Raw genomic sequence first — 27,152 nt, 5'->3', positions numbered from 1 at the left:
ATCTTGTGAAATCTGGGCTCTAACACATGCCAGTTTCTAAAGGGTAAAGACAGAGGCAAAAAAGGGAAGAAGGTAGACAAAGGAAAGAAAAAGAGAGCTAAAGAATCCAATTGGCTCAGAAATGGGCATTCTAACATATGGTTAATTACTGCATCTAAATATATCATTTTAGAACTTTTTCATGCAATCTCATTTTATCTAATCTGTTATTTGGCCACTTAAGAATTAAATTAAACGTATCAAAGACAATGGTGGTCACTATTACTTCTTTTTTTTTTTTTTTTTTTACCTGTGAGGCTAGCTTAGACAAACTAAATTCTACTAAGAGTTTGTTAAATGGCAAAATTGTGTTAATTTTCTTAATCTGATTTTATCAGATTACCAGCAAGGAATTTAAGTGGTACTTCATGGGGCTGTTACCATCTTGAAATTCATTCCAATTGTGGTCAAAGAGAACAGACTAATGCACTATATATGCGGAATTGAGAAAAGAAGCTGAAATGTCTTTTAAAAAAACATTGCCATAAATTTGTTTAATAAAAGGGCATATTTATTTATGTTTACAAACAAGTTTCAAAAACAAAAGGAAAACATGTATGCTTCTACTTATTAACCTTTTTCAAAATGTCAACAGCCCTCATGCTGTGTGAAGGTCTCTAAAGATTAGAAAAATCAATACAGTTCACTCACAGTTCACCAAGACATCACTGAACTAACATGTTTAGACAAAAACAAAAAGGACTAAGGTTCTCTTGTAGTTTGATAGTTTGATTTAATTTGATTTGCCTGAAATAACAAAAGCATTTCAAGCATCTTTCATTGTGTAGTTGATGTCCTGCATTAAACAATCTACTAAATTCTGAACAAAAGGTTATTAGCAAGTTTCCAAAAATTTTAAAAATTAAACAGTTGCTTCAAAACCATTAAGTAGTAAATGTATTTAAGAAACTAATTAGGACAGATGTCATAACTTCATTAGAACACCACTGCTCAGGTTTTTTTGTTTTGTTTTGTTTTTTCATTTTTTTTTAAACAAAGCATTAGTGTTATCTATTTGGCTATTAGTATTAGCAATTTATCTACAATATTTAACAAGGTAAATTGTAGGCAAAAATTTAGTACAGTTTCAATAGAAACACCCCCTTTGTTTTTTCCTGAAAATACAGCAGTATTTGAAGGACTAATTTTTCTCTGCATCAGTTATAAGGAAGCTTCCCATCTATGAACAGGAACAAAAAAAGTATCTACAAACCTTGTAAACAGATCTGTATCATTTATAAACATAAATAATCCAAATTATTAACAGCCAACAGCAGAAATTAAAGTATCAATTCAATGATCCAGGGCTCTTTGTTGCCCAGCTTTACTCCTCCCTCTCTCCCATCCAGGGCTGAGATAAACTAAAGCTCTGCTAATACACTGTTCAGGACCATGCCTGGGTACTACTGATGATCCACGGGTCACTTACGCTGAATTACTGTTTATCTGTCAGTTCATTTCTCCCACCCCCCAAAAAGCACCCTCAGTCTGGCAGAAAGCTTTGCTTTTTTTTAAAAAAATAAATCTACATTCGTACAAGTGTGTCTTCTGTTGAAGTCCAAAGACAAGAATACTAGCTTGTCCATCACAATATGTGAAAAGACCCAGTTTCAATTTGTTTCTTTACAATGCAGCTAGTGTGTTAACATTCAGCTTACAATCAGAGTGATGTTTCCAAACTATGTAGTGGGCTTCCTGGGGATGAAGAGGTAGCAGACTTGTTCATTTCTATTGTAAGGTGAATTCCACTGTCAACAGCATTGTTATTTTTGTTGGGAGAGGGTGGAGGACTGGAGTTACGTTTTGTAGGAGCATCATCTTCAGCATCAGTGTCATCAATAAGGGGGATATGAGGCTCTGAATCTTCTATCCTAAACTCAGGATGTGTCATAAAGTTGTGAATCGAACTTCTTGATTCCGGTTTTTCTAACCCTTCATATAAAGAACTACGAAATGCATTCACCACTCGAATCTGTAAACATCAGAAAACATAGAAAGATGTCAGTACACTATTAACAACTTAAAAATGGTTCATTTATGAGTCTGAATCCACAAACAGCTAGGTATGAGTGAATCATATTTGCATGTAATGCAGTGGAACTTGCAATACACTGTAAAAAAATGAATATTTTAGTAAGACACTACAGAACAACAAAACCACATACTCTAAGAATTAAGAGGTATAGAATTCAAATTAATATTAAGAAAATCTCATTGTCATTGGCTAAAAATTTAATAGCCATTTTATAGGATTTTTTCCCTAAAAGAACAAAATCAAACAAAAAGACAAAACAAAAACTTAATCATACACAAGCTTAGCTGATTTAAAAAAAATTAAAAAGAATGTATTTTGAAAACAATTCAAATAAGTTAAACAAAATCAAGCACAAAGGGTTACTATTTATCATGCTAGGAATTAGGGTGTCACCGACTATGAAAAAGCCAAGCAAATATAAGCTGAATGCCACAATGAACTCACATCTACCCAACTACTCCCTTCATTAAAAATAAAAATAAGAACAAAACCCAAACAAATGTCTATAAAATGCCATTAAACAGCTATAAATATTTGAGTATATGCCATTTGTCTATCATTGTCTATAAAGTGTGTTTTTCTCTGTAACAGATTAAAACTTAAATCAATTACTACAGTTATCTAGAAGGAATAGATCAAAAACAAAAACAAATCCTTTGGAATTCTTCTGTGAAAAATTTCCCAAGAATACCTAAAGTATTAAAAGTTTTCTAGTCTTTTCACCCCTAAACAGATAGTTCAACAATTCATCTTCCTTCTCAGTCTGCTGTATAAATGAAAAAGGTTAATGAGTAATCAAAAACATCAGTGCACACATTAAGTGCTATTAACCCAAGTGTCATTCAGATTTAGAAAAAAAGGACAAAATCTAAGTAGTTGAGCACTTACTATGTATCAATTCAAATACAGTGTTTCCTTTTGCTTTGATTCTAATAAATCCTATTTAGTAATAAAGACACCATTTATTCAACGTTAAGAGAAGTAAACAACACTTTGACATTCTAGAAAAAAAGATGCAGTCACCAAATTCATCTAGTAAGACAGTAATAATGAATAAATTAATACATTTCTTCAAATGAACATGTAAATGCATTTTAAAAATGTAATATAGAGTTTAGGGCCATGCATCCACTTCTCATCTCACCTTCAAGTTGTCTTTCCTTATTTGCCAAGCCCTATTTGTAAGCTGCTTTAATATATATTCACTTAGCTCTTTATATAGAGAGTACAGCACCGTCAACTAAGAAATACAAAAGCAAAATGTCTGGGCGTAAATTCCAGCTCTGCCACTTACTACCTGAGGAACATTGGTCAAACAGGTTTCTTCAACTATAAAATGGGAAATAGCAATAGTACTTGCCTTACGGGGTTGTTGTGGTAGATTAAATTCGTTAGCACACTACAAACTTAAAACAGTGTTAGGTCACAAGTATTGAGGCCAGGGCTTCTTGAGCTGTAATGTGCATGTAAATTAGCTGGGAATCTTGTTAAAAACACAGATTCTGATTCAGCAGGGGCCTGAGGTCCTGAATTTCTAACAACCTCCAAGGTGATGCTGAAGCTGCTGGTCCATGATCCACACTTGGAGCAGTAAGCATCTACTCTACAATGTCTTGCAACTTTACCATCTTTTATAATTCTATTCTATTCGATTGCCTGTACTTTAGTTTCTTAATTTGACTGATGAACAGCAGCATATATATTTTCAATTTCTTTTATTGCTCTTGTTCTCCTTCCCCTTTACTAAGATGTAAAGTGTTCTACATGTGGAATGTAAACAATACTTGCAAAATATAACGTTATAGTAATTTAATATTTTATTGTGAAGTCTTAAAATTCACATTTTATACATGTGCACATTTAGCAAGTATCCTGACTGTCCTAATAACAAACTGTAAAGCTTAAAAAACAAAAAGATAACTTCCTAAAAAAAAAAATTGTTGATAGCAGCCCGTAGGCAAGGAGGAGAATGCAATTTGGAAGATCAGCCAGCAAACTTGATCGGTGGTGAGAACTATTTAAGACAACCCTGAAACTGTTGCTTATTTGACAAGATTGCTGATGTTGCTACTATTGAAGATAGAACAACAGTTAAGCTTTCTGTGTACGTGTTTGTGTTTTCTGTTTTTCTTTCTTTGTAACCAGTCTGGGCATAAAAGTGAGCAGAGAAGAATCAAGGAGGAAATAAATCTACTTTTAAAACATGTTAAATTTGGAAAATACCAGAGCTCAGAAGAAAGGTGTGAACTTATGTTAAAGATTTGAGAGTTAGTGAAGCTCTAAGAGGGGCAGAATGTAAAGGTGATGACAACAAGTGTATGTGCACATGCAATTATACACATACACCATTGGCAGGCAAAATCAGATGAAATTCCTTCTTAGCAAATTTTCAGTTCTGGCAAGATTCTTCCTATCTGAAGAATTTATTGAAACAATATTAGAGATTTTTTTTTTCTAACCACTTCATAAATAATGAAACTGTGCAACGGAGAGGATGGGTGGCTGACTTATTAAGGAACTCTTAATTAGTGGTAAAGAGTCTTAAAACCTAGGTTTCTGGGCTAATTCCAGGTTCACTGGAAGTCAAGAAAAGACAAAAACAAACATTTACTTTATCACTAAATTCACTAGAATAAAACATTCCATAAGGTTAAGGTTAATGCTTCCTTTGTCTGACTCATCTATGTAAGCCACATAACTGGTTAGTTTCAGAGCGTTACAACAAGGACAGCTCAGCAATGCTCCAAAGCAATTCAATTTTCAAAGAACAGTTCTCAAGATACATACAATAAAATTCAGATTAATCAGAAATCATCGAACCAGATTTGTTTTACTTTTTACTTATAAAGAACATAAGAAAGCCCTCTTGATCTAAGGCACGACACTGAGCTGGCTTACACTTGCTCTGATCTTTATTACTTCCTGTATGTAAAATTCTCACAGTATAGTAAACTGTGAGGAAAAGAATAATTTTGTGAACAATAGTTTAGGTAGGAAGGAAACTACCTACATAAATTATTAATACCATAAATAATTAAATTTAAGCATAAATGTAAGTAAACTTAATTACGTGCTTTTGAAAATCCAAGCCTATTTATTTTATCCAGTTTTAAAATCCAATTCCTATTTATTATCTATTTAAATCTACTCTGTGGAACATTATACCCCTCAAAATTATGAGAATTAAGAAAAATTCAGTAATTCCTAAGTTCAAAATATTCTGTAAAAGTAAATTATTCAACAGAGGAAAAAAACCAAAAAATACTGCATGAAGCATATATGGTAAACCAAAAAACTGAAGTGATTATCGTAATTATGAAGTAATTGTAAGAAACTGGAAATGATGATCAAGGTAAACAATATATGAAATATAATAAAAACAAGATCATGAACCTACAAAACCAATTCTTCTAAATACCATCGTAACTTCTGATAGCAGAAAATAACATTGTTTACTGCCCAAAACACTGTACAAAAGAGAGAGCTCTAAAATACTAATCACAAGCCAATAAATCTTATCTTCTACAACAAATTGCCCACTTCTGAAATTTGTTTTCATTATTACTTTTCTATGTGCACTAAGTTAAAAAATTGTAATGGTACAGTAAAAGACACTTTGCAACCAGAAAAAATTCTAGATTGTTTACCAAAGTTGGGTACTTGAATATTAAATTTTCTCAAAAGGAGAACCACCTGTGTAATGTTTTTATCTATCTGGAACAGGAGTTGGCAAACTTTTTCTGTAAAGTGCCAGGCAACAAAATATTTTAGGCTCTGTGAGCCATACAATCTGTCACAATTATACAACTCTGCCCTTGTAGTGAAAAATTTGCCACAGGTAATACTTAAATGAATGGGCAAGGCTGCATTCCAATAACAACTTATTTCCAAAAACAGGCAACAGGCTAGATTTGGCCCATAAGCTGTAGTTTGCTGACCCTTCACCTAGAAAACAAAATTTTCTCTCAATTTCTAATTTCCAGGAAGCTCCAGCAATTTATTCAGGGGAAAAAAAAATCTAATGGTAAAGACTGATATAAAAACAAAAAAAACAAAAAACTACAGAATGTTTTCTCTAGAGATCTGTAAGAGTAAAGATATGACTAATAAATGAAGGGAAAAAGGAATCTTCAGAGATGTTTTGAGTCTAGCGTTTGACAAAGTCAAAATGGATTATTTCTTCCATTTTAGCACCCAATAAAGGTCAAAGAAATTTGACATCACAGGTATTTCTAAAACTATTCCATATTAGGGCAGAAATACAGTGATCAAATGAAACCTTTCATTAAATATATTAAGATAATTCTATATATTGGCTGATGTTCTGTATCACCTAAGACAATGCTCCACCAATAAGGCTGAAAGATGTTTATGGTTAACAGCAACATAATTACTGCAACTCTTAGTGTATAATGACAACTGTATTAACAAGATATGATTTAGTCCCTGGATAACTCCAAGAACATAGGACATAGAATAAAGAAGTAACTATCTCAAATCTTGATAAAGCAACAATTACAAACCTTCCTTTGCCACTCTCTTAAGTGTATCTTTACTTCCCTGAAGTATCTGCTCCCCTAGCCACATGGGTCCAGAAACGGTTTCATATGTAACTGTGCATCAGAAAAAAAGAGCCTGCGGTAGAAGTGCAGGGGTGTGTGTGTGTATATGTGTCTGCCTGTCTGTCTTAAAACAGTTTATGATTGCTTTGATATTTACTATGAAGCTTGGAACACAATGAGAAATATAGTAAGTATAGTATAACTAAAGTATACTGACATCCCTCCAAATGAAAAAAACAATTACTTAAAATATTATTAAATGAAAATGAATAGGATCCACATCACCTATGAGACAAGCTTGTCAAAAAAGTTTAATATGAAGTTAATCAGTAGAAAACAATCAGACAAATCTGGAATGTAGAACCCTTTATAAGACAATTCACCTGGATTCTTCAAAGTCAATGTCATAAAAAATAAAGGCAGGGAATGAATCCAGGTTAGTTACTAGACTCAAAACACACATACTGTCAATAATTATTTCTTGAGTTTAAAAAGCTATAAAGAAAATTTTGGGGGCAACTAGAGAAATCTGAATATAAACTGTTAGATAATATGGTATCAATGTTAAATTTATTGGATATGATAATAAAGTTTGATTATATATGGATATTCTTAGGTACATGCTATATAGTATTTAGGGATAAAATGCCATGGTATCTGCCATTTTCAAATGGCTAGAAAAAAGTATATATTAATATACAAATAGTGTCATAAAATATTAAGTGGTAAATCCAGGTGAAATATTTTCATATATTAATTTTTCAACTTTCTATAGGTTTAAAATTTTTCAAATTTAAAATTTTGAGAGAAGGAGGTCTATCAGGGTAAAGTCTTAGCTTGGCTCCTTCTTGTGGGGTATAAACAGACACTTTCCATTTCAGCATCCCTTAGTTTATTCTTCCTTTAATATCAGACTATAATCACTGAGGCCTCAATTGGTGAATTCTATCAAGGGTCATCTTGGGAGTCACCTCCTTCAGACAATTTTTCGTGACTTTCCAGGGTAAGCTAAGGACTCTGTTATGACAGCGTGTGTTTTACTACTATGTAGAAATTTCTAACTATTTGTTTTTTTCCTTTACTAGACTGAAGGTTCTGGAGGTTCTAGCGTAGCTCTGACATATGGTAGGCCTTCCATAAAGGACTGTGGAACGTTTACCAACTACGGCTAGGTAGTAAGAAGCTCTAGAGAGAGAGGCATAGTTTGAAATCCATAGATACAGGGAGGAAGAGGCATTTCTACTGTACCAGGCATACAGCCAGGCAATTTACAGTTACCATTTTATTCAAGTAGGTAATTTTTAAAAGGAAGAGTTCTAGCTGTCCCTGTACGTAAATTGAATATCTTAATGTTAGAGGGTCACTTAGAACATCTGTGTGCACTTTACATCATGTGGCCTCGGCTTATTAGCTGTAGACAAGTTATTTAAATTCTAAGGTAGTTTTCATACTGTAAAACAGGGACAGTTCTTACTCTGCCTGTTTCACAACATTTTTAAAAATACCAAATGAAAATTACTTAAGCAGACAAGGAACAAACAGGCATTAAGTAAAACGTCTGCACTGTTTTTTTTCCTTAATTCATCCTCTTTCCAGCTTCCCAACGTTCCTCTAGTCTTTCACCGGCTGGAGACTAAATGGAAAAGATAGGTCTCTGCTCACTTCAAGACTAACCTTAGGTATCTCAATAAATTTTGGGGGTGAGGCTGGGTTTACATCTTTAATGCCTCCACACCATGAATTCTCAGTAAGAATTATGGCTTTAGGCTATTAGAAAGTTTGCTATTTACTAAAAACCTGAAACAAAATGTTATTTTAGTAAATTATTGAAAATTACAGTATTTATTGGTTCAACAATAGTATACTTTTCCTACTTCTGCTGAAACTTAACAACATTTCTTATCTATGATGCAATTTTAACTAAATTGACTATACAAATGGAAAAACGAAGCCACCCCAAATCTTAAATACCACAGAAACTTTTTAAGTTTACACAGTGATTTCCCTCCAACCATCCCACAATCAAGCAAAAAAAAAAAAAAAAAAAAAAAAAATTTCAGGTTAAGAAGGCAAGCAACTGGCTATACATAATGAAAACTTGTCTTGAGGCTACTAACTAAATTTCCAAACTGGACAAAAGTCAAAATGCTAAGTTCATTCTTAGCTTTGAAAATGCAATTTCCTGGTTCTGTCAGATGAGTTTCAAATCACATGCTTCTAAGAACCATGCAGTATAAACAGGTTGGAAGGCATATACTCAAACATTTATAGTAGTTTCACAAGTTCTAAGCTACAATTTTATTCCCCATATTAACTATCAGAGATAGCACAGAGACAAGCTCACAGATTGCATCTAATCTTTGGTTGCAATTGTTCCACCTGTTATCTAGCCCTCTAAGAAATAAAACAACAACGACAACACTTTGAGGTCTCAATCCACTTTACGAAAAGAAAGCTTTATGAAAAAGCCTGAACAATGAATTCAAACATTAAGGAGAAAATGAGAAACGTTAGGTGTGTGAAGTAGGAAATGTTAATTTCATGCACTTAGGAACACACACTCACACCCCACAGTAGTAGAAGCAGTAGAAGAGGAAAACACTACATGTGTAGGGGTAGAAATATTTGTTACATCATGATGCTGGCTGGCGATGGAGGGTTGCCGCCTTAGAGCCCCCTGAATGGAACTTCCACTCTGGAAAGCATTCACTACATCCATCTGCAAGGAATCAGAGATTGTGACAGCTTGCTCAGCAAGAGAGAGAGAGAACAAGAGAAAGGACCATTCCATCTATCAACATATAAAAAGTAAAGAAAAAGGCACTTTTTACAGAGCAGATAAATAGGCAAGAATAGCATTTTGAGATGAAGTAGGGGGTGGGGGAGCTAGGAAAAAAGGAGCTTAGGGGCATATAGACACATTCTTTCATAATCAGTTAAAAGTTTCACTCATTCCAGGCACCAGTACTACTTTTCAAGAGAATACAATATGTGGGTTGGGAAGGCTAGAGAGGAAGTTTAAGGAGCACACTGTAACCTCCTCCCCAGGTAAAAAAGCCCTGGCTCCCATCATCTCTCCTACCTCTCTACCAGGCCCATACCTGTGTTTGGATTCTGTTCAGACCTCTAAACCACAAGATTTGGCCACGCCGCAACTCCCTTTCAGCGTGATCAATCTCTTCAACATCCTCTGCTAATTCCTCCTCAGGTATTTCTTCCTTTTGTGTTCCATGACCAGCTTCTTTGAGGAATTTTAAACGGCTAGTTGGAATTGTTGAAATAAGCTACAACACAGGGGAATGAACTTAGAAATAAATCATATCAAGGTGAGGTAAGCTGATCAACTGTAATACTAAAGGTATTAAAAGTGGTGAGAGTATCCCGACTATCTTTACCAATGAAGTAATGAGATCCTGGTGATTAGTCTTTCTCTCCCAGAGCAAAATATATTCTTCTCTTAGCTACACAAAAGATTTGAGTTTGAAGGGTAAAAAGTTTTCCTAAACGGAAATTAACCCGATTACATTTTTCACATTTTCATCAGGACATTCAAGACAGTACTCTGTAAAACCATGCTCTGATATATGTATTTAAACTCCTATTATATTTACTTTGAATACAATGAAAATGGCAGGTGGTCTTATAAGATGCAAAACAAGTTTACAATGCTGTTAGAGTTCAATGAGAAAAAAATGTATAAAAATTAAAAAAATCATCAAGGTTACACTGAACATAGTTTTGTTAAGTAATTTTTAAAAATGCAACAGTTTAAAATTATATTAGTACTGATTGATGACACCAAACAAAAACAGATGCCCCAGAAAACACAAAGGATATAAGAAACACCAATACACATGTATTAGCTTATGTGTTAAAATTCATTCTCTAAGGCAGCAGTTGGGTTTATCAGGGAGAACCAAGCGTGTAGTCAGCTATAGAATTCTGCTTGGAGAACTTCTAGTCCAACCAACTCATTTCACCAAGGTGAGGTCTCCTGAGTACCAAAGACAGTGCTTGTTCTACCATGGTACACTTAAAAATGAGCAGACAGTGTCAACTAGACAATAACTTGAGTCTTGTGGGTATATATGCTGTACTGAATTTCCTCTTCCTCAAACTGGCCAGATTATCAGAAAACACTATGAAATAATCACAATGATAATCAAAAAGGAAATATGGACCAAGTATGGGTCCTACTTAAAAGATGATCTCTATCAATGAGGTATTCAAAATGGTTAAGAACCCTCTGGACCTAGAAACATAATTAAGAAAAAGAAGAGATAAAAAGATGTAAAGATTGAGCTAAATTTAAGAAAAACCTGAAAGCCTGGTTTCACTGATTTGCAGAATGACAATAAATTAGCTCACACAAATTCTATGCCGTAATTATATTAACCTTCATTTATGAAAATGTTAGTATAGATTTTCTCTAACTTAGTTTTATAGTAATAATAATGGGCTTAAAATGAACAATGCATAAATCATCACTTATATTTAAAAAATAACAACATGCATTTGCAAGTAAGCTGCCTATAGTAAACATGAGGTATATTTCTTATTTCAGGCACTTTATATATACACTGTTAAAGCTATTCAATTCAAATCTAAAACGTCATTTTGTGACCTCTTTTTCTAAGTAACATTATTCTTAAAAACACATGCTCTTAGTAAAGCTCAGTTTTTCCTGTGTTGTATATTGGATTAAATTACAGAACAAAATGATGAAGTATATGTACTTTTTACGTTTTTGTAAAAAATTTCATTCTGAAAATGTAAATTAGGTTATAGAGTAAAAGATAACAGATGTAAGCATCCTAGCCAGTTATAAATACATCATTTTTAACAACTGCTAAGAAACTTGTTCTAAAAAACAAGTTAAGATAATATTTTATAGTATAGGCATAATTGTAATAAACAAGTGACATAATGGAACTAATAAAACATTAAAAAACTTATTTTTGAATTCCCTTTCTTTTTACTCACCATGTTAACTATTTAGAATCAAGTAATGAAACTGATTAAAGAAAATAAACATTAAAAATTAAAAAAAAAAAATCACTTTAGGTTTAAACAAAAACTGATGAGATTTTTACCTGGCCCCAGAGTAACGTTCCCATTCCTAGGAATATTGACCATAGCCACTGTTCTATTGAAAGTTCTGAACAACTGAAAGGTTTTCCACCAAACTGCACAATTATTATCTGGAGGAATAATCAAGAGTAAATTTACTTAAATTTAAATATTCACATACTCTAAAAAATACCAAATATATATCCTCTAAAACGAGGTGCACAACCACTATTCTGATAAAGTGTATTATATTAGTCACAACTGAAAATAAAACAACTGAAATAGACCTTTCCTCTTTCCCCTCCAGGGCACTTTCCCTCTTAAAAAAGACAAATGAAATAAAGTAAAATCTTTGTCCAATATTTTTAATGTATACTTATTTCATGTTTAAATTATGCTTACTAAAAAGTAAAATTCTTATGACCCACAAGAATAACTTTCCCCTGTATTTAGTACAATTCTTCAAATAATTAATTTATGCCTTTCTCAAAATACAGTACTCTTTTCTAGAAAAGACTGTATGTTAATGAAAAAATACACAATCCTTTTAAAATTTCACATAGCTGTTTATTTCTAGTTAACATTTAGATATGTTAAGATAAATACAAACAGACTGTAAGAGAAGAAAGGCAACTTGCAAAGTTCTATGAAATACGAGCTAACTCAGGTGAGATGATCTCAGATTTGCTCTCCTTTATGAAGCGAGTGAGGCCTGATGATGAACATAAATTCATAGTACAGTGCTTATCCTCTGCTCATTATTCTGAAAGACCTAAAATAGTGTGCATGAAAATATTAAGAGAAGTAACTGGAGTTGGGTATGATGACTCACACCTGTAATTCTAGCACTTTTGAAGGCTGAGGTGAGAGGATTGCTTGAGTCCAGGAGTTCAAAGACCAGCCTAGGCAACATAGCAAGATCCCATCTTAATTAAAAAAACAAGTAAAAATAAACAACTTTTTTAAAAAGAATCAAATAACAATATTCACTCTCCTGTGATAGAGTCTGATAGGCCCTCCTGTAAGAGTCTGATAGGCATCTCTTTGATATGGCAGTTAAGTAGTTCCCAAATATTAAAATCAAAAATAATTTTGGTAGTTAACATCTAAAAACATTAAATTTACAATTCCATTGTTTTTAGCTCTAGTTTATCCAAATTCAAGTGATTTTTACTTCTCAGTTCCACTATTTTTTTAAGTTAATTTGTATACTTGTAAAGATAGATTTCCAACTGCTTTGTTAGTAGCCCAATTAGATTATAACTGATTTGACAATCAGGCCTGGATTTTAATAGAGATATAAAACTGAAATAATTTTCTTTTATAAATCAAGAAAATAATGAGCATCAAAAGAGTTCAATATTTATTTGTATAAGTGATCTTAATTTTTTTTAAGTTTAAGCTTTGTCTTTTTTTGTATAATGTGGGATGTAAAACAAATATTAAGGTACTGGGGAAGCCATTAAGGTACTGGGGAAACAATTAATATGATTCGCTGATTTTGTTTCCTAAGAAATAATTATCTTTCACTTTAGAGTTGGAAGAAATAAAACAGTTTGTCTAGTTGGTTGTGGCATTTACTTCTAAGAACAAGAGATTCAGTTCTCATATTCTTTAATATATACCTTAAATCACCATGATACTACAGATGTCACCAAGGCAATAGTTCCATACATGTTCCACACAAGTGATTGCTAGAACAAGCTGTTTACCTAATGTCTCCTATATAAGAGTCACATTTGGAACTCTCTTTTCCAATTACCCACCTGTACCACAAAAGTGCCTAAAACAATCGTGCAGAAGATGGCATTGTTAAAGATTCCTTCAAATACATTTCTTTCACCATGAATTTTCCGGGCATTTATTTCGTTGAAAAGTTGCATCAGCACAAAGGTATTAAAAACAATAGTATAATGTTCTGAAGGAGGAGCATGCAAAGGAGCATTTCTTCCACTATCAATGTCAAAAAACTTTTCTCCTGAAAGAATTAAAAATTACTATTTTGTAATTATCATACCAAATAACAACATTTCAAGGAAGTATACAAAATAAAACTTAGCTAGACCTTTTATTTGATCTGGAATGGCAGCATGGAAGGAGCTGGAAGAAACCTGGGATTACCCAGTACAACTCTCTTGTTTTTTAGACAAGGAAACAGAAGCTCCCAGAACTATGGTGATAATCTCAAGATCACATATCTAAGTTAGTGGCAGAGCCAGGATAAGATATCAGGACTTTTTATTCTCTCCCTACTATCTATCTTATTGTCTCCCCAAATTTACTAAGCACTGACTGGTAGAGAAGAAGAAATTAAGGATAAATGGGAAATCAGGAACAGAACCTAGACTTTTGAAAATTTATAACATTATAACATCTTGGATGATTAGCTTGGAAAAGAAACAATTTACTCAAGCTTTATGTATTAGACACTGAATTCTTACCAGCAAATAAGAGTGTAAAGACTACTACAAGTTGATAGAATGCATGACCCAAAATATTCTTCATCATTGTACGTGAGATGAGAGGCTTATTTCTACCATAAGGTTTCCGAAGCAAGAGAGACTCAGTGGGTGGTTCCGTTGCCAGAGCCAGGGAAGCGAGTGTATCCATTATGAGGTTTACCCACAGCATCTGCACAGCCTTAAGCGGTGAGTCCTAGAAAAGATAGGTTTCCTAATAGACATTCACAACTACTCAGGGACTCAGCAATTCTCAGGAAGCCTTTAGGACTTAAAAACTTGAGAAACAGAACAGGATAATATTTTTATATAAACTAACCTAAAATATTAAGCTTTAGCTTAAATATTATTTTAAAAAGGCATTTTACATACTTTTTAAAATTTAAAGTAAACAAGTTTTAATAGACAAATCATCACCTACTTGAGTAATACAGGCGCCCGTAAAAGCAACAATCACTGCTACTACATTAACAGTAAGTTGGAACTGAAGGAATTTTGAGATGCTGTCATAGACATTTCGTCCCCACATAACTGCTTTAACAATGCTTGTAAAGTTGTCATCTGTGAGAATAATATCAGATGCTTCTTTAGCTACGTCAGTTCCAGCAATACCCTGTTAAAAAAATTGTTGTGAATTAGACTAAATGTTTTAAGTATAAATTTCAAAGAGTCAAAAAATACACAATTAATAAAGTTTACCACTATACTTAAATTATATTGACTTAAATTTATGCTAAAAGAAGGTAACAGCATTCTTCTAAGATATTACTAGGAAAGACATTCTGGTTTAGCAGAAATCAAAGAATGAAGCATTAAAAATAAGGTTCAAGTTGGGTTAAAAATGGAGGAATGAACAAAGACATGACCCAAGTTCCTTCCAAAAGCCACACAAAAAGGTATATATTAATAAAAAGCAAACAAACTTTATGAAGACAAAGAGGAAAAGGAGATTCTACCAAAAAAATAAAAACCCCACAAAACCTTAGAGGCTAGAAAGCAGAAAGCTAAATGGTAACTCAGTAAATATAAGAAAGCTGAATCCTAATCCAATGATAGAGTAGAAGGAAAAGTACCCTTTTCCCCCACAACAGAATCCTCCTATACAGCTCTGGACTTGGCAGTTTTAGGTGGCACTGGAAGTAGAGGTGAAGGTAGGAACAAAAGGTAGATCTCTTGAAAGTCTACTGAAGATGCATTTAGAAGCTTGAAACTAATAACAATGTCATCAACAGGAGAATGGAGTAGATTAATAAATTGTGGATTAATAAAATGAGTGAACTACAACTATATTCGATATAAATGATCTCATAAACATAATGCTGAATAAAGCAGATGAACTCAACATATAATGTATGATTCTTCTGTACAAAGTTCAAAAACAGGCAAAAGTAATAATCTTCAGGATACTGGTTATCTTTGCAGAGAGGTAAGGCAGTAATTAGAAGGGAGTAGGATTCACTAAAAAATTATGAAAAGCTTAACCTCATGAACCCTGCTATGGGCTGAAAGTGTTCCCCAAATTCATGTGTTGGAAACGTAATCTCTAATCAGCAACGTGGAGACATGGAAACTCAGAGGTGATTTCATGATTTCTGCCCTCATGTATGGATTAATGTCATTATGTCGGGAGTGGCTTCATTATCAAGAGTGAATTCGTCATAAAGGTGAATTTGACCGATCTCCTCCTGCTTTTGTGCTCACTTGTGGTGCTCTCTTTCCCTTCTCCTATGACACAATAAGGCATGAAGGCCTTCACAAGATGCTGGCACCCTGCTCTTGGATTTACTCACCTCCAGAACCTCAAGTCAAAGAAACTTTTATTGTTTATGAATTACTAAGTCTTAGTTATTCTGTTATAGCAATACAAAATGGACTAAGACAAACCCTTTCTCAGGAAGTAGCTAAAGGAGATGACTCCACCAAATAAGGGAGTAAACCAAAGAAGATGATACCACCAAATTCACAAAGTACAAGATCCAACACAAACGAGAGAGAACGAAAATCCTCAGGTATGGAGACCAAAAAGACAGCTGTGCAGCAAGGCTAGCAAAGAGCAAGTGCAGGTTAAGGCACGTTGAAAGATGCTGAGAGAGGTCTCTCTTAGAAACTGAAATTGGTAAGAATGCGGTCTCTGATGTATGGAACAGAGAACTTGGGGATGAATTTGTGTTAAGTACATACAAAAATTAAGCCAAAAAACTCCAAACAAACAAAATAAAAACTAAAATCAAGCAAAGGACAAATTATAGGGAATGTAAAAAGTTGTGTAAGGAAGGAAAAGTAATTACAGTAGACCACATAGGTTGAAACAGCATTTACAGTCACAGTAAGGACTGAATATTGATTGAACCTAAATTATGATATAATTCTACAGGCAATGATGGGATAGGTAGTGAGCATGAAGATATATGGAGTGAATGTGGTGAGGATACCTGTGTCTACGTGCCTGTGAAAGAACTAAGTCCTCATTTTCATTAATGAAAGTCAGTAGTTAATGCCTTATATTAAAAAAATCAAAAAGCACCAGAATCATGTGATTTAGAGATATAAAGGCACAAAACTAAAGAAAAGAAGCAGCTAAAACAGTTTCCTTTGGGAGCCAAAAATTTGGTATGTGGTAGGGGACTTGGTATTAAGTCTTACAGAACTACTTGACCTTTTAAATGCTATGCATACCTTATTTTGATAAACATGAAGTTCAAATAAAACCTTTCTCAAAATATTCAACGAAGGAACAATCTTATTTTAGAATCTTAGTCTCCAGCTCCCAATGTGAATATTTTACTTTTGATGTCCCACATAATTTTTTTTTTTTGAGATAGAGTCTTGCTTTGTCACCCAGGCTGGAGTGCAGTGGTGTGATCTCAGCTCACTGCCACCTCTGCCTCCTGGGTTCAAGCGATTCTCCTGCCTCAGCCTCCTGAGTGGCTGGGATTACAGGAGCACACCACCATGCCCAGCTGTTTTGTATTTTCAGGAGAGACAGGCTTTACCATGTTGGCCAGGTTCAAGAGATCCACTCCTGTTCTCAAGAGATCCACCCACCTTGGTCTTTCAAAGTGATGGGGTTACAGGTGTGAGCCACTGTGCCCAGCCAATGCCCCACATATTTAAAACACTTAAACTCAATGGGATTTCTTGATTCTCATCATACCCATATTACACTAATGCAAAGCTCACCATTCCCTTGCTCAAAATCCTTAACATTTCTAAAAGTAACTCTACAGTGTTAATGGGCATTCAAATAAAAACTAGTTCCATGATGAAACAAGTCTGGAAAACTTTGAATCACAAAAGGTTAAACTGCTTTTAAAAAATGAGCTTCTAGGAGTAATATGATATCGCATAGTATTTCTAAACTTATTTTACTCATTCAGAAGTAGGCTTGGCAAATATTAATCTACAGGATAAGAGAAAAAAATTCTTCATCTTGGCATTCAAGGCCTTTTTCATGTGGCTCCCTCTGAATCCTTCTAGCTTCATATCTCATTACAGCACCACAATCTTTTCTAGTTAGGTTGAACAACTTGTACATAATTCACTGATGAATGAGGGCCTCTTGGTTCCTGGTTCTGCCCCTTCCCTCAGCTAAAATGGCACCTCTTCCAGAAAACCTTTCCCAGTCTCTACAGGTAGAGTCAAGGACTTCTTCCTGAGATACTTGTCACTATCCTGTGATTATTTCCATGTGCTGTGAATCTTTAGGAGGCAGCAACTCTTCACTTCTAATGTTTCTGGACTGGAATACTGAACACAGCCTCTTAATATTTGGAGTCCCGCATTAATCCAAAGAAAGTTTAAAATAAAGTATTTTAATTACCTTAGGTTTTACTACCATAGATGTATTTGATTATTGGATTATACCACGACATTCAGTCTTTGATGATAGCAGTATCTCTATAGATGGTTGACTAATTTTTGGTAAGAATACTATCATGTGACAAGGATTCTCTCCTTTAATCAAAACTTGCTATGTAAATAACTGTTATACTGTATTGTTTAGGGAATCATGACAAGAAAAAAAGTCTGTATATGTTCACTACAGATGCAACCATCCGTTTTGTCCTCAATATTTTCGATCCAGTTGGTTGATTCCGTGATGCAGAATCCATGGATACAAAGGGCTGAATGTACATGCAGAACACGCACTTTATCTATAGATCAACAAATCAAGAAAATAGGCTCTAAAATGCTATATCTGCCTGAAAAATAAGAAATACATTTAGAAAGAACTAATCAATAGCAATTTCTTGTAACTAAAAAAAAAAACCGCTAATATGTTTGTCTTTAAGTTTTATCTGAACAAATGCAAAACTAAATTCAAGCTTAAATAAGAGTAGTTACAAGTCCAAGGCACTAAGCACTTACAGTTTCTCTATGTTTTCGAACTAATTTTACTTATTTATTTATTTATTTGAGACAGAGTCTTGCTCTGTCACCTAGGCTGGAGTGCAGTGGTGCTATCTTGGCTCACTGTAGCCTGTGCCTCCTGGGTTCAAGTGATTCACATGCCTCAGCCTCCCGAGTAGCTGGGATTACAGGTGTATGTGCCACCACACTCAGCTAGTTTTTGTATGTTCTTTTTTTTTAGTAGAGATGGGGGTTTTGCCATGTTGGCCAGGCTGTTCTTGAACTCCTGACCTCATGTGACCCATCCACCTCAGCCTCCCAAAGTGCTAGTATTACAGGCATGAGCCACCATGGCCAGACTGTTTTTGAACTAAACTTAGATTTTTGATGTTATCATTCAAAAGTTGTACAATTGAGCCTAAAACCGTCGAGAGCTTAAAAAAAAACAAACAAACAAAAAAAAACACGAACCAACCAGCCACTGTACTGTTTTTATTTGCATTATTATATTTACTTGCATTCATTTAAAGCCCATTTTATCTGTCTTAATTCAAGTTTTGGGAAGAAAGCTTTTTTTAATTTTAAAATGCATTTTACATAACTTTTTCTGGTCAGCTGTCAGATTGTAAATAGCAATAATCCTGCAAGAGCAGCAGTGAGTGATCCTTTGTTCCTAAAGGGAATGAGCCTGTTTGCCTAGAGCAAAAGGAAGAGCACTTAATTACTCAATATACCTCTTCAGCTATGCTTCACACGACTTCAGAAGCGCCTACCAATGCAGCTGCCAACCATTTAAATTTGAGATGGGGTAGGGTGGGGATCTTTGGATTCATTACTTTTAATTGAGAGAAATTCACCTATAATTTCCTTTCCTCATCTCTTTCACTCCTGTTGAAAGGCTGCCACCATGGTGGATCTTCTAAATTTCTATTTTAGCAGCAAAATATCAGGGGGACAAATTATGCAAATAAACATTTGTACACAAAAACAATCTCTCATCTGAAAAACTTAGGGCCAGATTATGATTCAGAATTCAGTCTCTAACAGTTTGGAAAGATAATGATACATATAACCTTATACCTCAATTTTCCCAAAGAGCTTAGCACCCCATAAATATCACATTAAAATCTCCACAATGGTTATGAATATTCACACTAAGTAGGACAAATAGCCTCATATCAGTTCAGAACAAATTTTGTAATCAAATGAGCCTGCTGCAAAATTTAGGTTAAATATTTCAGTTTCCTGACAGTTCTGGATTTGAGAATTGTGATTATGAACCAGTATTTTCCAAAAATAAAATAAAACTAGAAGAAAATAAAATACTTAAATTGAGGACTTTGGGGGAAACAAGTAGGTAGGCTTTTTTTAATCAAAAAAGATTATAAAATGATGGTATTCAATTACTTTTTAAAGAACTGAGTAACTGAGTGATGAATGGAGGAGTCTCAATTATATTTTTAAATACACAACTGTTCTAAGCCTGTGTCTTGCTTAAAAGGACTGTTAAAAGGTTCAGATAAGATGACAGACATTAAAAAACTTAACAGACTACAAAGTCAACATACAATATTATTAAGTTGTTCAAAAGAAATAATCTAGTCAGATTTCATGGCATCAAATAAAGCTAACGCATAAACTAATTAGACTTATAAACCAATTTAGGCTTATTAATTATCCCTCAAACTAATCTTGAGGGACAGTGTTTAAAATCCATAGTAATTTAGTCAACAAACAAACAAACCAGCCAGGAAATTACATTTGGATATCTGAATGAGTAAATTCTTACCATTGCAAATCCAACATCTGCTTTCTTTAGTGCTGGGCCATCATTTGTACCATCACCAGTTACAGCTACAACCTGGCGTTGGTCTGAGACAGTGCTGTCAATTATACCTTAAACACAAGTAAATATTTGTGTTATAAAAACATTAGTCTTTAACAAGATGATTCTGAAGAATATCCTGACTAGTTGGTTTTATGGACTCAAGGTTAAAAATAAATAAACAAACATAGAAATGGAAGCTGCTTAGATGTTGGAGAACCTACTTCATAAACTATGGGTATATTCAGAGCAATATCGTGTTTTAATCACTTAAGATAAATACAATTTACCTAAGATATCAAAGGAAATGTACTTAGATTTTATTAAAACAGATGATATCCATGACTCAATCTAATATTCATTATCTATTACTAGTTTAAGAAGCAGAACACATTTCTGTATTAAGAAATTGTGAAATAACTGAAAAATCTACTTACCTTTAACCAGTGTATGCTTATCAGTAGGAGATGATCTTGCAAGTACTCGAAGCTTTGGCCAAATCTTGTCTATCCTCTCTTGCTCAATCTATAAATGTTTATCAAAGTTAAAATACGCCCAAAACTAGTTTCCTAAATCCTAATTAGCTATCTGGCATATTTATCAGTAGCTCTCCAAGTATGGTCCACAGAACAATACCATCAGAAACTTCTGGGAATTTGTTAGAAATGTGAATTCTTGGGCATGGACCCAGATCTATCTTAGCAAGTACTCTGGGGCAGGCCCAGCAATCTATGTTTTAATAATCTCTCTAGGTGACTTTGATGCATACTCAAGTTTAAAAGCCACTGTTTTATACATAAGACCAAATTTTAAAAATCTCCCTACTGCCTTATGAAAATAGAACTTCCTTAATTTAGCCTAAGTTGCTCAGAGAGTTTGGGGTCCCCTAAAATATTCTCCAGATCAGCCCTTCCAACCCATCTCCCATTACTCTCTTATACATACTGAACTTCTGAAATTGGCCTAGATTCACAGCCAATGCCTTCATATAGCATTCATATAGCAAGATGTGCGCACTTCCTTTAGGACCAGTTTCTTTATTATTTCTCTCTTTTATCCCTTAGACTAGTATTTTGCTTCCTAAAGGTTATTTATTTCATGCATGGGGCCTAACATAGTGCATATTCAATATGTGTTTGTTGAATTATATTAAATTCCTAATATATTAAAAATCTGTCAACTAAAAAAAATAAATAAATCTTTACCTCTCCTTTTTCATTTCGTATTCTTCTGTTAAAATCTTTACCTTCTAGGCACAGAAAATCTTCCCCAGGATGTAAAATACCACATTTGGTAGCAATGGCTCGAGCAGTATTAATATTATCACCAGTGACCATCCGCACAGTAATTCCAGCCCTCTGACACTTTTTAATTGCATCTGGTACCTGGTTTACATAGAAAAAAATATATCACAAAATTAAATTGGTATTTCTAGAGGAAAAAATATTTCACTGCACACAACTGCATTATTTTATAGTCCCCCAAATGATGACAATGCTACAACGACTTAATGATACTGATTGATTTCATTTCCAATACTCAGTACTTCTTGAACTATTTTCAATAATCTCTTTCCAATTCCACTGCCAGGCTTAGCTCAGGCTTCGTTTTCAATTATTATCTACTAATTTGCTTGCAGTATTTATTTATAGAAGGCTTTTTAAAGCACCCTTTCCCCCTAACAACCATTAGGCAATTCTTTTCTGGTTGGCTTTCTAACTTTCTGGTTTTAGCACCCAGATGACACCAGAGTAAAATGTTGATATTCTTTTGTTTAGGGTTAAGGGTGGCTCACAATCCATATCTCTTAAGGGTTACCTTACCTACTCTCATACCTTAAATTTCCATCTAATTCCATCATATTCTAAATGACTCTTGAATCTACATCCTGCCCCTACCTCACTGTAGGAGGATTAATAATTCCACCTGAAAAGTGGGTATCATGTTTCCTTTACCTATTTCCATCCGAAAAGCGAAACGTTTCCTTTTCCTGTCTAGCAGAAACGTAACAGTCACCTGTACCTCCTCTTTCATCTCCCTTATCCTACATCCTTAGAAGCCAGTAAATCCCATGGATCCTACCTCAAACTTGCCCTGCATCATGTCTCTATTGCTTGTTGCCCAACCTACTGCAATGGCTTTTTAATTGGTACCCTGTCTTTAAGTTTGTTCCTCCTTTAAAACATCTGATATACTTGATGGCAGAGTTTTTTCTAAAAGAAACATACTTTCTTAAAATATATGATGATTCCTCAGCAGTTACATGCAAACCTCAAAGTTCTCAGTATAAAAGAATCACTGTTTGTGCCTCTGCCACTATAGCTCTTTTACCTAGAAAATCTTTTCTCGTTTTTCTATAACTAGAAAATCCACACTGAGCCTACGGGAGCAGAGGTTACAAATTCAAATGCCTACAGGATCATGCAGGTAATACACATGAAGAAAATATGCTGAAAATGACAAACCCCCGAGACAAATGTTTAATGAAAGAGCTCTTTAGCTCTAGCGTTATTTCTGCCATGATGCAATGAGAGCCCAATGTTAACAGAATCTGTAATTGGAAACGAAAGAAGAAACCCAGATTTGTGTGTAATTTCTTCATACTTAATGTTTCTGATCCCCGCCCCCACCCACCTCCACAAGATAACTTGACTGAAGGCTAACTTTGGACTGCAGCCTATCTGTGAAGTCTATCCTAAATCCAGTGTAAATCTTAACTTATCTGGAGCTTTCTTGGCCTACCTAGACAAAAGTGCACCTTCATCTTATACATACCTCTATTACAGGTCATTAAGTCATACTATAGTTATTGTTTACCTGAATCCTCAATGAGTTTCTTGAAGGTAGGACCTTTACCTTATCTTTGCATCACTAATACCCAGTATGCCTTTTGTTCATTTAACAAATAAGCGCCAGGCATGTAACTGGAGCTTAGTATTTATTGAACTGCTGAATTAATTATCTTTGGGATAAAAGCAAGGGGACATTTTCTAAGGGGTGCACATTCCAGGCAAGGTATCTTTTTTTTTTTTTTTTTTAAGATGGGTCTCACTCTGTCACCCAAAATAAAGTGCAGTGGTGGAATCTTGATTCACTGCAACCTCCGCTTCCCAGGCTCAAGTGATCTTCCCACCTCAGTCTCCCGAGTAGCTGGGACCACAGGTGCACACAACCATGCCCAGCCAATTTCTTGTATTTTTGGTAGAGACTGGGTTTCACCATGTTGCCCAGGCTGGTCTTACTTGAGCTCAGGCGATCTGTCTGCCTCAGCCTCCCAAAGTGCTGGGATTACAGGTGTGAGTCAACATGCTTGGCCCAGCGTACCATGTTTTAAAATATGTATGTAATTAATTGCAACTTATATACATATTCATAAGTTTTAAGATTTACATTATAAAAGTTATTTACCTCCACCTAGTCAACTCTTAGTGATTCAAACCATTGGAGAGACACATCACATGCACTTACTCAAATTAATATTTACTGAATGCCAAACACTGTGCTTAGGTCCTAATGCCAGAGTGATGAGCAAAAGGACAGAATTTGCTTGTATTATTTTTTCAAAAACTTAGTATTTGACACTAAAAATACTTGTCTGTTTTATAAATGTGTATACCTCCTGTTATCTCATTTGAGATACAATCTAAATTTTTATATCTAAGCAGTCCTTGATTAGGTAGTATCCCAGGATCATTTGGAGACAATGAAAAAAAGGGAGAAACTGGTCTCAGGCGAAAACTATGTGGCAAATAATACATAAGAAAGGCACACTAACATTATTAACTGCCTACTAATCATCAGATGCTTCCAGCTTAAAATTCACAAACTATCTCTACTTTTTTACATCTAGATCTCTACAAACTATCTTTTAGATCTCTACAAACTATCTTTTTTACATGTAAGAAACTAAAGCAAAGCCAAGTACTTATACATATGCAATAAAAACTGGATTTGTTCTAGACATTTAATTATTCAAGAATCCCACCACAAGAACTGCATTGTACAAAACAGAGAAACTCAGAGAAAGCTGTTTTATATTACATTGTCTTAATTTAGTATATAAATACCCATCTCATTTTGTGATACTGAAAAACAAGTGCAATTTACATGCTTAAAAAAAGATAAAACTCTCCATCAACTGCAATGCCAAGAGCATGATAATAGACTGATTTGTCTTCCAAAGAATGAAAGTTGCAGATATCCTGATTTAATGTTAAAGTTTAAACCATAAATCAATGTATAAAACTTTGAAAAGCCAGGCACAGTGGTGCACTGCCTGTAATTCTAGCTATTCAGGAGGCTGAGGTGGGAGGACACTTGAGGCCAGGAGTTTGTTTGAGGTTGCAATGCACCATGATCTCCTGCCTGTGAAAAGCCACTGCACTACAGCCTGGGCAACACAGAAAGACCCCTTCCTTAAAAAAAAAAAAAAAAAAAAAAAAACAAGACAAAACAAACAAACAAAAAAAATCTTTGAATGATTCTCCTATGACCAAATGACAAACATTATCCACCTGGCTATTTTTTAAGCATCTGAAATTACAAAACCCCAAACCAAATTTATCTTGATCTCTCAACAGGCTGCTCCTTCTGATTCTCTTATTACATTGGTAACCCTCTATCAGCCACCAAATTTTACGAGTTAGAGACTGATTCCATCTCCTTTATAAGACTTTTAATTCCAGCAACATCTTCGTCTTAAAAACCTTCTTTCCTAGCTACACACTTTCTCTAAAAGATCTTTAGTTTCATCAGTGATTTCTTCTGACTAGTTCACTTTCAGGCTCTGAGGTACAAATGCTTGTCATACATCTGGATGTCTCAGACACCTCAACAATGTCAAAAACAGCATATCTAAACCCAACATGTTATTTCCTGTTGGTTCTATTTCCACTTACTTTGAAATCATCCTGTTCTTTCCATCTTCTATGCCACAACTGCAGGCCAACCCATATCATCTCTCGCCTGGGATCACTCAATAATCTCATTAGCTTCCCTGCTTCTACTCTTCTTCATCTCTAATCCCTGTCTTACACAGTACCCAAAATAGTATTTTAACAACATTAATCATGTCATTTCCCAGCCTGAATCTCAGAATAAAATTCAGAGCCTTCACAGCCCAGTAAGGCCAGAGATCATGGCTCCCCTTTCTTCTTTACACTTACAGCCACACTGGCCCCTTTGCTACCTTTGAAATAGGTAAATACTTTTCTCACTTTCATTCTGCATTTCTCGTTTTGCTTGAAATGCTGTGTTTGCAGCTATTTACATGACAGGCCCACTGTGAACCATCAGTTTGCATCTCAAATGCCACAATCTCAGAAATTCTTAATGCAGTCTCCCTCCATTACTTTATTTCATCATACTGTGCATATCTTATGTAATCTTTTTGCACTTGCAATTGTCTTATTTAATATCATCCCCCCAATACACCACCCAGAATATAAGGCCTATGAGAACAGGGTCCAAGTCTTATTCCTCCCAGAATTCATTTTCACTTGACACAGTGTCCATGTATCTTATAAATCTACCTACTTAGCTGACTTCTTCCTCTAGAATATAAATCTCAAGCCTGTTCTGGTCACTGTAGTATTTCCAATTCCTAGAAGAGTGCTACACATCAGGTTTTGAATCCATTAGCTGATAAAGTCACTGTACAAAAGTGGTTTTCTGTTAGTGCTTTAATTTACATTGCTTCTTTGCTCAGAATATAGTTACCTGCTCACTCTCTTTCTTGGTCTAGCTAATACTTTCTTCTTTAAGAATGAGATAAGGTAATTAACCTCTTGCAAGTCTTACACAACCCCTCTGGTGGTTAATACAGCATACAGGTTTTTAAGCACATGTGTTTTAGACAAAGCTGATATTTTAACACACTAGGTCTATTGTATAAAGCACTATACAGTCTCAATTTTTAAAAATCTGCCAATTAAGAGTAACAGTATGCATACCTCATAAAGGCAGACATTAAAAAAATTACATGTAAAGCACATGGCTTAAGTATATGGCACACAGTGAGAACTCAGTTCAAAAAAATGCTATTACATTAGACTAAGTTGGGAACTCAAGTTCTCTGCTCATATAACAACCTCTGTATATACCCAGCAAGGTACTAATATCCTGGGTTGCAATAAGCATGTGTTTGGTTCATCCCACATAAGATAGTAACTTCTTTGAGGCCAGGGACCAGATCTCAAAACTCTTTATGTCTCTAGTACCTTAGGATAGTGTCTGGCACACAGTTGTTCAACAAACTTAAAAAAAGTACAAAACTAAATAGCAAAAAAATAATTTAAAGAAGGAAATTAGTCTAGAGCTGCACACCATCCAATATGACAACTACTAGCAAGATATTTTAATTTGAATTAAATAAACAAAATCCTGTCTTTTAGTTGCACTAGCCACTGAAAACTAGAAATCAGTAGTCACACATGGCTAGTGGCTACTGTACTGAACAATATACAGAACATTTCTATCACCACAGAGAGCTCTACTAGACAATGGTAGCCTAGAGAGTGTGAAAACAAATAACTTAATGGCACCTATTAAGATATATAACAATTGAAAAATCTACCCAGTTCAAGGCACTATGCTAGGTTATAGTGCTATAAACACATAGGATCCCAAAGAGAGGCTGTCTTTAAAAACCATAAAAGGTATATAGCAGTATATGCACTGTAGGTACTACTATTTCACTTATCCTGGGTTCACACAGAAAAAAAAATTACAAACACCAATAATTGTACTAGAAAACTGGTTACAGTAAGGCCTAGGTCCTCTATAGTTATGAGATTCTGCACATGCAGAACACA

The 27,152-nt window shown here is 34.5% G+C and overlaps 1 protein-coding gene across 6 annotated transcripts in view; it reads right to left on the bottom strand.

Moving 5' to 3' along the window:
- Nucleotides 1-265: 265 nt before the first annotated feature.
- ATP2B1 (ATPase plasma membrane Ca2+ transporting 1) overlaps nucleotides 266-27,152 on the bottom strand; it is a 116,812-nt gene continuing 89,925 nt past the window's right edge. For 2 of the 6 annotated variants that reach the window (XM_012469358.2, XM_064376893.1), the window contains exons 13-22: nucleotides 21,546-21,725; nucleotides 20,778-20,865; nucleotides 20,305-20,411; nucleotides 14,587-14,778; nucleotides 14,148-14,361; nucleotides 13,473-13,684; nucleotides 11,730-11,837; nucleotides 9,738-9,920; nucleotides 9,204-9,355; nucleotides 266-2,011 (exon numbers count right to left, since the gene is read on the bottom strand). In XM_012469358.2, the coding sequence (XP_012324781.2) occupies nucleotides 1,999-2,011; nucleotides 9,204-9,355; nucleotides 9,738-9,920; nucleotides 11,730-11,837; nucleotides 13,473-13,684; nucleotides 14,148-14,361; nucleotides 14,587-14,778; nucleotides 20,305-20,411; nucleotides 20,778-20,865; nucleotides 21,546-21,725 (1,449 nt within the window). In that variant the 3' untranslated portion in view covers nucleotides 266-1,998. The remainder of the gene's footprint in view (nucleotides 2,012-9,203; nucleotides 9,356-9,737; nucleotides 9,921-11,729; nucleotides 11,838-13,472; nucleotides 13,685-14,147; nucleotides 14,362-14,586; nucleotides 14,779-20,304; nucleotides 20,412-20,777; nucleotides 20,866-21,545; nucleotides 21,726-27,152) is intronic. The other 4 variants (XM_012469355.2, XM_012469356.2, XM_012469357.2 and 1 more) reach the window with 2 other exon arrangements.

The sequence above is a fragment of the Aotus nancymaae genome, unplaced genomic scaffold (assembly GCF_030222135.1).
Source record: "Aotus nancymaae isolate 86718 unplaced genomic scaffold, 86718_ANA_hifiasm-v0.15.2.pri h1tg000016l, whole genome shotgun sequence".
Lineage (NCBI taxonomy): Eukaryota > Metazoa > Chordata > Mammalia > Primates > Aotidae > Aotus > Aotus nancymaae.
This window is presented reverse-complemented; position numbering and strand designations above follow the sequence as displayed.